At 33.4% G+C, this 12,608-nt stretch overlaps 2 protein-coding genes across 4 annotated transcripts; both read left to right on the forward strand.

The window, feature by feature from the left end:
• Positions 1–644: 644 nt before the first annotated feature.
• On the forward strand, positions 645–11,904 carry LOC116342386 (protein tipE). Of its 3 annotated transcripts, none has more exons than XM_031769973.1 (8): positions 645–1,630; positions 7,096–7,399; positions 7,470–7,516; positions 7,608–7,655; positions 7,914–8,014; positions 8,086–8,262; positions 8,330–8,566; positions 9,908–10,999. In XM_031769973.1, the coding sequence occupies exons 2-8, from the start codon at positions 7,198–7,200 to the stop codon at positions 10,089–10,091; spliced, it is 996 nt and encodes a 331-aa protein (XP_031625833.1). In that variant the 5' UTR covers positions 645–1,630; positions 7,096–7,197; the 3' UTR covers positions 10,092–10,999. The 3 variants fall into 3 exon arrangements, with proteins under 3 accessions (XP_031625833.1, XP_031625832.1, XP_031625835.1); XM_031769972.1 differs by lacking the exon at positions 645–1,630 and adding an exon at positions 3,648–3,907; XM_031769975.1 differs by lacking the exons at positions 645–1,630; positions 9,908–10,999 and adding an exon at positions 11,007–11,904 and having other exon boundaries at positions 7,168–7,399.
• On the forward strand, positions 3,901–6,450 carry LOC116342385. Its single transcript, XM_031769971.1, has 4 exons — positions 3,901–4,944; positions 5,016–5,935; positions 6,008–6,209; positions 6,335–6,450. The coding sequence occupies exons 1-3, from the start codon at positions 4,701–4,703 to the stop codon at positions 6,197–6,199; spliced, it is 1,356 nt and encodes a 451-aa protein (XP_031625831.1). The 5' UTR covers positions 3,901–4,700; the 3' UTR covers positions 6,200–6,209; positions 6,335–6,450.
• Positions 11,905–12,608: the final 704 nt, after the last annotated feature.

Raw genomic sequence — 12,608 nt, forward strand, 5'->3', positions numbered from 1 at the left:
TCATGAAACCATCTCTCGTTATCTGTCAAATTCGTGTGTATTTCTCTCTTTAAACAATGTTATAAATTTTTGGTGTATCGTACTTTCTCCGTCTTCGTATCTCTCGCAAATCTAATACATCCTACCATCCTGTTTTCTCACAACAGCAGTGAGTTCGTCTTTTTTTCTTTTTTTCTTCTGCTCGTTTTAAGCACATTCTAGTTGTTTCGATTCAATCGTGCTGTCATCATTGCGGACGAGTTTACGCTCTGTAAAAACATTTGCGATTCTCGTTTTATTTTCACCGTCGGTGCAAACAAGTGAAAGTTGTTTTGTTGCGTGGACCATGCGAAATTAGAATTTCGATAGTAGAGTAAGAGAAAAATTAAACAAATAGTTTGAATAAATAAATAAATAAATAAGAACTAGTGAAATCAGTAAATGAAATAAATGTCCAATTGAAAGTAACCTTTTGGCAGTCTTTCGAAATTATTATTGGACGAAAATGCACGAAAGAAGTCACAGAGTGTGTGTTTGTGGAACAATTTTGAATGTGAATATACCACGATCGCTGGTTAAAATTTGAATTGCATTTCACGGCAAGGTACAATGCAATGTGCACGAAACAACTGATTATTATTGTTCATGTATTGTATATGTATGTGTGTTGAAAAGAACAAAAAAAAATTCTGAAACAATAGAATAAATAAATCAAAAATCTTGTATAAAGCGACATAAAAAAAAATAACAACAACAATTAATGGCTCCAAAGAACTGAAAGACCTCTCAAGCAATATAGCAAACAAACTGCAGGGAGAAATTATATAGGCATTTATTTTATGAAACAATTATAATTATTCGGTATTACTTTCCGTGATTTCAAAACTACATTTTTTTACGGTCGTTGTTTGTGCAGCAGTTTGTTTTTCTCTCTTTTTCTGCCTCGCATATATTCGATTCAAGTTTTTTACATTATTGGTTGCTCCACATTTATACATAGTACAAGAACTATTGTTGATTGAACGGGTGAATAAAGTTTACACCAATTTGTGTATCAGCACGAACAAAACTGTGACCGTCGAAAAAATCAACACTCAGCATTATTTTGTGGCGACGCTACGCCACATCACGTGATTGGCAAACTATAGCCATTGAAAGCAATTGTGTTTTATAGATGTGTTTGTGTGTTTTTGTTTAAACAACCAAAAGACACGAGTGCATCGCGAATAATGCAGACTCTCTCTCTTTTTTTAAATGAAAAATGCATCATTTATTGGTGACCTGCGAAGGGAGCATTTAGATTGAGCCGACAAAATTTGTGAAATGGCGTGCTTTTGTACAATCGCGCGTATTGATTTGGAGTCGAAAAACATTGATTGAACGAGAACGAAAATGTGTCTGAGTTTTATTTTAGATTTTAACCAATCTAAGAATCTAAACCGAAATTCAATTTAAAATTGAGCACGGACATTCACAGAGTGCACGATTTTAAAAACAATTTGTGGTACGAGTGTGTAAGCAAGCTAGTACAATTTGATCCAAGTGATAAATGCAACAACAAGTGACGTGCTGCATTTTTCGGAGTCACGCCAGTCCAAAGTAAATTGACTTTGTTGGGTTGGATGACGGTGCGGGATCAAATTGAATACAGGTAAACATAATTACAATGTTCATGTTTTGGTGTTAAATGAATAAATTACACAAATTTTTGATTCGGAAAAGTAAAAACCGATCGATTCCGTTCATTGGCATGCGAATGCGAATGGATGGCTGGTGAGTAAAATAGTGAAATTTATTTTAATGGGAACGTTGCATGGAAATTCATTTCGCGCATTTTCGAAAATTAGAAAACAAGATGTGTGTGTTTGAATGAGTTACTTTGTATTTTTTTGTGATAGAAAAAGAGAGAGAGGGAGAAAAAGCAGTAAAAGAGAGCTAAATACTTAACAAAAAAAAGAAAAATCCAGCTGGACTCACTCAATTGCGATTTTGAAAATATTGTTGACGCATTCCGTAGAATTAACCCAAATCCATCCGCAATGCCACCATGGAATAATTCATGAATTGCGGAATTTTTTTTACACGACACACAACCGAAGGATAAGACATGAATCCAAACGAACGCAACGAAATGGGCTGGCAGCCAACGAAAAACTACGCAGAAAAAATATACATAAGATATTACGGAATGTCGTTTTGGATGTCATCGCCAAACCATTTATTCATCGGGAATGTCATGTCATTTAAATAGCTGTTGATGACGACACACACGCACTATATTTGTTCCTTGAGGGGTTTGGTCGAAAGAGAAGCTGCTTTAAAACATGCGATTACTTGTCTCCAAGTTTCATTGAATAATTTTCTATTTTTGGAAAACCTCCTGTAAAAAAACACTGATTGAATGACACGTATACCATGTCTACTGAAAAAGGATCAAACGATATGGAAATATTTTCTTCGACGTAAGTTTCTTTTTATTAATAGATAAAACGGTGTACGGGTATGATGTGTGTGGGTGCCATATTATTTATGGACGATGGACAGTTGTTATTCTTTCATCACAAAATTATCAAGCAAATGTATTTAACTTTTGTATCTCTTTCCACATTGTTGTCAATTTAACATGTCTATTTTAAAAGTATCAATTGATTTGGAGTTATCGATCATAAATTATTCAATGATGCATTTATTAGCATGGGAGTCTAATTCATTGAAGCATTTGTCGTGGATAAAAAATGACAAATAAAATTGGAGTCGACCAGTCTGATTCCATTCATGTATGCAAAGATTTCTTCTTCTTTGCAAATAAAAGTAAAAATTGAATAAAATCATCCGCCTTTTTTTAAATATTCGTAATATAATTGTAAAAAAAGAACATATTAACATTGTTGGCTGTAAAAAATGCACATATTTTGAAATATATGAAAATAGCCGCAATGAGAAAATAAGAATAACAGAACAAAAAAACGAAGAAAATTAGCAACAAAAATAAACGAAGTCATAGTACACAACAACAAATGAAAAATATACCATCATATATCGATTGATTGCGCGCGCAAATTTCTCTGCACGAAATCTGTTCGCCAAGAGTGTTTTAGCAACGAAACGTTTTGCCGTTTCGCATAAATATGCCGTATTGCCCGAGTGTGTATTTGTGCCGTTCGTGTGTGCCGTATATTTGAATTCACATGGAAACTATTGTAGTTGTGTATATGCATTTTCCCCTAGAATTCAACAAAAATTTTCTCATTTTTGTTTGAACGAATTTAAAATCACCTCACAACACACTCGCTCACTCACTCACACGTACACTGCCATTATGTAAAGCTTTTGAGATGACGTTTTGCTTCGAATTTCCGCATTTCTCTTCAGTCACACGATCAACTGGATACTATACAGCGAATTAGATTCAGTCACTATACTTTCTTCCACAATTCGCTCTATATTTAATATACTTTAAAAGACTCAATATGTTTTCAAATTGAACTCACTCTCTCCATTCATTTCATTCTATTCTCTGATCGTATCAAAAGAGGAATTCAAAACATATTGTTCAATGTGATTCTTAAAACAGCGACTTTCTTTCTTCAAAAAAAAAAAAAAAAAAAAAACAACAGAAGATTGAAACCAAAACAATAAATGTGTTTCTTGAAAATTCTTAAATTAGTTAACATCCGTTTAGTGTCTTTTTGAAGATTGAATTGAAAATCGGTCGACGAAAATTTTCAATTAATCCTTATTATTAATTAACGAAAAGAAAAATCTCAATTAAACCTTGAATCGTTTGTGATTTTGAGATTCGTAAAAATATTCGAAAGATAGCAAAATATGGTGGTTAATTGGCTTGTGATATTAAGTTTGTGATTTAAAATTTGGTGCAAATTCAAAGGCGTTTGACACACAAACATACGAGAATAGAGTATAGTAGGTCAGTTATGTAATACGCGAAATTTAAGAGGAACACATTTTGTTGTTTTATAATCACAGCCTCAGCGCAAGTGGGTGATTTTATTTGTTGTTGTTGTTATTATTATTATTGTGGCTGCCGTTGATGGTGGAAGTAGTAGTGGTGGTTTGTGCCTTGCTTGTATTGTGCATAAGACATATCGAATAGACAAAGAGGCACCATCCTTTTATATATATATATATGTATAGCATTTTTTTAACTGTTCAATTACACGCTTGGTGGAAATGAATTCAACTATAATTAATGTTGACATTTTGTATGCATGACCGAACACGGCCGCCATACCAAAAAAATTTCACATACTTTTTTGTGTTCATTGAAATGGATTTGCACTGATTTCAAATGCATTTGTATTTGCTTTACTAACCTACTACAACAACCAAACAAACGAAAGCGCACCTAACTGACGCTTTATATACACGAAGCAAAAGTATTATGTATACATACAAAAACCTACTTTAAACTTGAAAAAAAGGGAAAGAAAAATAATGTGGTACATAACACGAATTCGTGTATGAACAAAAGGAAGAAACTCACGCAAGGCAAATCAGTTTTTATTCAATAAAACCACTGTGCTAAAATTGTCATTCGAAAGTAAAGGAAACAAAAGGAAAAGAGAAAGGAAACTTGTGCTTCGTTCCAAATTGAAATAGAATAATTAACGGAGCTGCCCACATGACCACCTTTGATGGTGTAATTTAATAACGGCTTCCATTTGGCACAACAAATTACATAAATACAGAGTTAAACGAAAATGGGTAGAAAGAAGAAGATTGCCGTCGAAGATCTCGTCGTACCTCCACAAAATAATCGTATTTGCGGTACAATATGCATATGCCAAATGACATTGGTGCTGAGCTCGGTGGCTATAGTGTATTTAACAGTGGCGATTTACATGCCATCGACGCGTGCGATAAAAAGTGGAATCAGCGAGGTGCCCGTCATGTGTACAACGACCCGTACATTAAACACCGAAAACTGTGATTGGGGATCTTGTGGTAAATGGTTCAACGCCAACTCGAATGATACTCCATTTTGACCACCAATTTTTATTCATTTATCCATTTAGGTGAATGGTGTTTGAGCAAAACATCAGGAGCTTGCATACAAATTTACGTCAATTTACGAAACAATGGGAGTTCGTTAAATTTTGCAAATTGTACGAATTCGGCGAATAAAACGTGCTATGGCATCGATCAAGAGAATGCTAAAAAAGCGCGTTGCATTGCGGATGAGTGTAAAAATTTAACGGGCACATTTAATTGCACAATGGGCATGTGCTTAAATATAACCGATGCATTTCTGTGTGCATTTCATAACACCGATGTCCCAATGAAATGTTCGGGTCGACGCGGTAAGATAACATGCATCGACATTGATGGCTTATTCCAATGTGTGCGTGGAACGTGTCGTAAAATTAGGCCACCATATAATTGTGATCGGCGATGCGTCGATATTCCAACCAGGAATAAAAATGTGGTGCTGATTAGCGGCGATAAAGTCTATTTGTCACAGTGTGAGACTGCATTTAACGGAGAGACAGGCGTTGAAGTGTGGAATGATACACAAAATAATGTGTTGATGGCAAGTTGTTATCACATAAAGAATACGTCGGGCGGCGTTGAAGCATACGATTGTGTAAATGGTTCGACGTTGGCCAACAATATTTTAGGTGATTTGACCAACTTCACATATTTGAGCTATTTGCATGTGTTTAGTACGACATATATTAAGGCAATAGCTCCATTAGACTTAGAATTATCGATTTACAATGAATCACGATTAATGATCAATTTGGAGGGGTGCGTCAACACTTTGCGCGACGAGTGCAGAGATTTTTTGCGTGAATATGGCAAAGATGGTACCGATCATAATGCTCGGGCTAGATTCCCATGCTTTTTCTCTTTGAATGATCCAAGCGTGGTCGTTTCACGTTTCAATTTGGCGACAACGATACAACAGCTTATGTTCGGTGCCATCATTCCAACGGTACATTTTTTTACTACACAATTGTTCGCATTTTTGAAGGCGTAGATTTTAATGTGAAAATAATTTTCACAGGTTTTATTTTTCGTATCATGTACGTGCTTGGTACTATGCCAAAGAACGGTTGTCGTTGGCGACGACGCAAAGATGCGTTTCAAGGGATGTGGCTCAGAAAAACTGGCGCCATCAGCAACACAAGAAAATATCGAAGAAGCAGTTACACGACAATATAATGCAAGCGAAAACAACGATGTTATGGCACTTTGAGATCCATCACGTAAGAATTTCCATGCCGTTTCCTGGTAGTTGAAAAACTAAATCCAACTATACTTTTATCAATACAAACTACAGCTATAAATTAATTGATTCACTTAATTGATTTGATGTGTAATCTCTTTTCAGGCATTCCTCTATTGTTACGTGAAGAGCCCAGTTCGTTAACCTAGTTTTGTTTCCGTATCACAATAAACTACATTTTCCACATATAGCAATAAATACTCAAGTGCACGAATATCAGTTATAAAGCAGCCTAAAACAGAGAATAAAAACGTTTTAGAAAATCATTGCTATTTGCGCATTATAAATTTACAAGCAAAGCCCTTATGATCAGCACTTGCCATTCTCATTTGAATTCAACGATAAAATGTCTTGCAACAACTTTCATCATACACACGTAGAAACGTTGTAGAGGCTACGAAAAATACCTGAAGAACGAGGGGGAAAACGCCGATTAAAAGAACCAAATCGAGATTTACATATGACAAAGCAAGTTATTTTTATTTTGTTCAAGTTTTGTTTCGTGAACTGGAAAATCAAAAAAGACAAACTCACGTTTCTAAGAACCAATTTGAACCGAGGAATGCGTGTTTAAAAGAAAAGCAAAATTTCAAAAAAAAATTGAGATTGCCAATTTAAATTAAGTGTTCACATATATTAATGCTCAATACACAAAAATTCAGAATACAAACAGCAAATCAGAAATTCAAACGAAATATCGAAATAAATAATATTTGAACTTTTAGCACAAAATTGATATATAAATCACACCGCTTAAAATACAGAAAATAGGAAAGAGTAACATAAAAAATTAATATTAAACAAAAATACAAATTTACATTATAAACTAATTCCAATTGAACGCTTAAAAATTTGAAATAAAATAGAAAAACAAGTAATAAGCCCAACCAAAGCATTTCGATACTCCGAATAAAACGGCACAAATTTTTACATACATACCAACAAACACATAAACGGCAACCGCAGCAATGACTGGTTCGGAACGAACGACTATCAGCGCTTCCATGTCACATGGCATGTCGGGAGCGCCAAGCTTAGTGAACAGTTTAAATAGTTACTCCAGCAATACGAAATTGAATGGTAGCCAAGGAATTAAGTCACCAGAACCCGAACCAAATTTTATAGATAATTTCTTAGAGAAAGCCAAATTTTACACATCATTGTGCCTAGGTAAATTCCATTCATTCGAAATTGAATCTATTTCTTTTAAATATATCTCTATTTTTTCTGATTTCATTAGGAACATCAGCCATACTCTCTGTATTTGCATTTTTATTTCTCATTCCGGTATGTTCAATATATGACTGACAATTTTTTTTTATATTTGCACATGTACGTGCGTTTAATTAAATATTTATTTCTTTATTTATCGTCGCAGATATTTATAGAACCAAGTATATCGACAATAATCGCAGATTATGATCAGGTTCGAAATTCTCATCTTTGAACAATTTTTGTTTAAATAAAACACATTTATTTTTATATTTTTCATTTATTGTTTGTGACTTCATGCACTTACAATACAAAACTCATAATGCCACACGGGTTTCGTACACTAATACACTCTCAAAACTGCGTCAGTGTATTGCGTTATATCGTTTATAGACTCTACTAACAGCTAAATTAAGAATTAAATGTGTTTCGTTTCGCTTGCTATTTGCTTATTCTGTTTATTGTCAATCAGATACCAGTCACTTGTATGGTCGTTGATCACAAGTTTTCGACCGGAATGCGAAATTGTACTTGGTCCTCATGTCGTGAAGGCTGCACAACAGCTACAATTCGGTACATTTTTTACTACACAATTGTTCGCATTTTTGAAGGCATAGATTTTAATGTGAAAATAACTTTCACAGATGTCACAAACTGTTGGTGAATTATAGCAAAATACCGTTTTATGAATGGCAAAAGAATCCACCACCGGATTTGGAGAAATTTGAATGGGATGTATCTGAAACTAGATTGCTTATCAATTCGGAAGGTTGTGGGTATCCTCCTGGCGTAAATTGCACAGAATTCGCAAAGAAGTATGGGTAAGTAACAATATTAATTAAACTCCAATTTATTAGTAAAACGAGAAACACGTTAAACCTTTGACAGGTATCAGCATGTTGGCGAGCAATTTCCTTGTTATTATTCACGCGCGTATCCTGAGATAGTGATTACACGCTATTCGTGGGAAGACAATTTAAAGTATCTCATACTCTCGCTCATAATACCGAATGTTATATTTGCATTAAGTATCGGCGTATTGAGCTATTGGTATTGTCCATGTTGTGATAAAGCATGCCGAAAGACAACTCGCGTCTACACCGAAAAGTATCCAAATAAAGAAGAGTAAGTATTCGAAAACCATTCTGGATATTTTTCATTTTAATGCTTGGACTCTCGTTTCTTTGCATTTATTTCAATTGCATGAGTGTGCCATATCGTTTGCATGTTTTTCAATTGTGTGTTGTTTTACCTAAAGATCACTTAGATTGTTTCGTGTATTATTTCACTTATCTAGGTCATATTTATCATATAAATATAATTGTCAGGGGACATTAATACAGAGTAAATGAAGACAAGTGTAGTGTTCAGCTGTTCAACATTAACTAAAAACTCTTTCTTTATTAATTCTGTTTCTTAAAATTTAGTACATTTGATTATGCCAAAAGGCTTGCCATTTATGGGCATGTGTATGGATTGTAATGTAGAATGCTTGATAAGCAATATACACTGTGAATTTGGACTTTATTTTACTCTTGTCTTTTTTATGCTAAAAATGTGAATTTGGACTTTACTTTACTCTTTATTGTTTTTATGCAAAAAATATGAATTTGGACTTTACGTTATTTTTTATTTATGTCCAATGGATTGTTTTTTTTTTTAATTTCAATTGTTCTTATTGAACAATAATTAACACCATTTTCTGATTGCTTTGCGTATTGGGATTCATTCATCTAGATCGCTTTTTGCTGATATTTTTTTTTATTTGAACTAATGAAAAAAAAATAATCATTAAAATTCAGCCTAACATATATCATCACGTAATAGCATACGCTTTTTGTCTGGCGAATGTTGTTGATATTGTCATTTTTCATATGTTGTGAATTTAACGAAACATAATGCTCCATTGGCATCAATAGTCGTCATCAAATCATCTGATCAATGTACGTGACAGAACAGAGAACATAATCTCTTGATTCTATTTTCGCCGAAAATGTCGTTGAATTCATCGTGTTTGCGTTATTTCATAATTTATTGCCCAATAAAAACCGGCCTCCGTATGCATACATATAATACGTATACATCAACTGTATATTGTTAAAATAATCAATTGTAACTTAGTGTTATGTCATAAACTGTGTATCAATTGTGGCTATCGAGTACTAATTATTACAAACAACCACATCAGCCTCAATGTGTATCATCTGTATTGTGTAATAAAGTCTGCATTGTACATCCGTTTAAGCAAAAAAAAAAAAAATGAAGACCACATTTATGAAATGAATCAAATGCAAATATTAACAATTAATTTTTCAATCGATTTTTTCTTTCTCCCAAAATGGAAACCGTTCACTCTCATGATGTTCACTACTGCCTATCTATATAATCAAAACGAAACAAAAAAATGTTATTTCAATTCAATTGGCACACAAAAATACATTTACACACACAAACAACTATCTATAGTCCGATTTCAGCGTGGAATTTCTCGAATGAATATTTGCATCAACACCGTGAGCGTGTCATCAATGACCATCACCCAAGTTTCAATCATCACGAACAACAACGACAACAACATCAACAACCAATTTCCTTTCGATCGAATCGATGGCAACTTTCCAGAGCCGCTCAATACCAGCTGAAAGATTAAACGAATGAGCAATTGGGTGCGCGTACGACCATATCAACGGACTTGTGTCAACAAGTGTATTTCTCATTAGGAAAATGACAAAAAGTGATAGCGAAAGTAGATTAGAGTAAAAAGAAATGAGAAGAAAATGCCCACAGAATTAACTCCCCGTGAAACAGCCATTTTTGAATACATTTTTTTTATTTCGATTTTGATTAGAGAATTGCGGAAAAAAGCTATTTGGCAATTTTGAATCAAATACTTGATTGTAATGTATCATACACCATTTCTTTTTGAAGGAAAGTTTATTTTTGATTTCAATTTACTAGTTAATTACATTAGAGTAGACGTTTCTTTGCCTCCGCATGTGAAACAATTGGTGGCTCTCGCTCACACAAGAGATAAACCCCACAAATTATTTTAGGATTCCTATTAAAAAATGAATTTGTTAGGTTTCCTTATAAAATCGCAATATTTTAACAGGAATCCTGATAAATTGGCGCGCTTAAACGTCAAAGCCAACTTCACTGTGTTGAAACAAAACATGTTTTATTATTTAAAGGTTTCCTAATAAAATGTTGCCATATTATAAGGAAACCTTACAAATTAATATTTTAATAGGAATCCTAAAATGATTTGTCAGGTTTATTTTTTGTGTGCTATTTACACCTCTGTTACGCTCTTTCCACTTTTTAAATTAGCAAATTTAATGTTTAACATTTTATCAACACTTTTTTGAACCACTAATTTGTCCATATGATATCGAAGAGTTTCCCCCAGCCAGGACTATGCACTCCAATTTTCGATATATATTTTTTACATTTTCCCAGCTCCTCTTGTTTACTTCCGGACACAAAAAAAAAAAACAATAACAAACCCCTCCAAATGATATGGCTTCAATACTATTTCTATGTAAACCATTCTTTTCCCTTCTAGAAAATTGCTTTGTCGCAGCGACGAGGAAGACGATGACGACGACGACATGGAATTTTAAATTACATTTAACCTCGTATACAATATATTTCATCATTTTTCGAATCGTACAGAAGAATGGGAAATAAAACAAAAATTGCATTGCCTTTTTTAAACTCTATCACATACAAATGCATTTTGATCTCTATTTTATTGCTTTAGTAGACAGAGTTTTGCTCAGCGCTGTTGCCATCCACAGCATATTCAAATATCTTGCTGAGAATGCGTCGTCCGTCGCATGCGCATGTACGTAGCAGTTTTTACATCACAGCGAACGTTCTCTATGTAATCGTTTGAATGTTTTGAGTCACATAAGCGTGAAGAGGACAATGCATGCATTCTTGTTCGCTGTGATGTATAAACTACCACGCACATTCGCATGCGACGGACGACGCATTCTCAGCAAGATATTTTAATATGCTGTGGATGGCAGCAGCGCTGAGCAATACTCTGTTAGTAGACATTTAAAGCGAAGACTTTAACGAAATGACAAAAATGCAGGATGACCCAATTAGAAATTTCATTTAGTCATATTCATAAGATGATTTTGAGACAGTCTTGATTTAACGAACCCGAAAAAAGAAAATGAATCTGAACATGTGATAAAGAAAAAATTCAACATTTTTATGTAAACAATTTGTGCATTTAATGAAAATCTTTTTCTGTCTATTTTTTTGTTTTGAAATTGAAAATGCATCGAAAAAGTTTTGAAATGGTTTCGATACATTTGAACTAGCATTTGAAACCTTTTCGATACATTTGGATTAGGCGAATTTATTTTAAGAAAGTTCATAGAGATAAATTATTTGTGTAAATAATATTGCGAGAAAAAGTTCAATGAAATGTTTAATTTTAAGTTGTACACGCTTAGTTTCCGTTGGAATTTTCTAATCCAGATGGCGCACAACACTGTTACTTTCTTCTTCTTCTTAAAATGAAATTATTAAAAAAATAGTAAATTTATGAATTGAGCACAAGCAATCAACATTTCCTCCGTCAATAATCTTCGTTACAATGTTAACATAATAGTGAGAAAAAAAAAGTTGGATCAATATTCACGCTTCAATTCCCTCGACTAAAACCAAAATAAATGACAATATAATATTAAATAACCAATAAAACCTTTAAAATTTATCTTTAATTGAACGAGACAACCAATTCCAACTAGTGAATTCATGAAAGATACTTAGAAAGACCACATAATGAATACGATATAACAGGAGCACAATATATCTCGACACCATGTTTTTGTCCAACAAAAAATGAATTCTACCAATAAAAAAAATCGTACCAAAGAAAATCACTCTGTGAAAAACACTGAAATCAATTCAGTCAGCTTGGCAGCATTCAAATCTAATAATTCCTTCTTTCAATTTCTGTTGAATTTTCAACTGAATAAATAAAATATTGAAATAAATTTGTATTCAAATTCATAAGCGAAAAAAATCACTAATATTAATAATAATAATAAAAAAAAAACAGCCTAAAACCAAAGCCAATAATGCCGTAGTTTAATTTGTTTTAATTTCGTACTTGCGTCGTACTTTCGATGGTTTTTTTGTTTTG

This window comes from Contarinia nasturtii, unplaced genomic scaffold (assembly GCF_009176525.2).
Source record: "Contarinia nasturtii isolate CC-2019 unplaced genomic scaffold, AAFC_CNas_1.1 Cnas_scaffold_864, whole genome shotgun sequence".
NCBI classification, from domain to species: Eukaryota; Metazoa; Arthropoda; class Insecta; order Diptera; family Cecidomyiidae; genus Contarinia; species Contarinia nasturtii.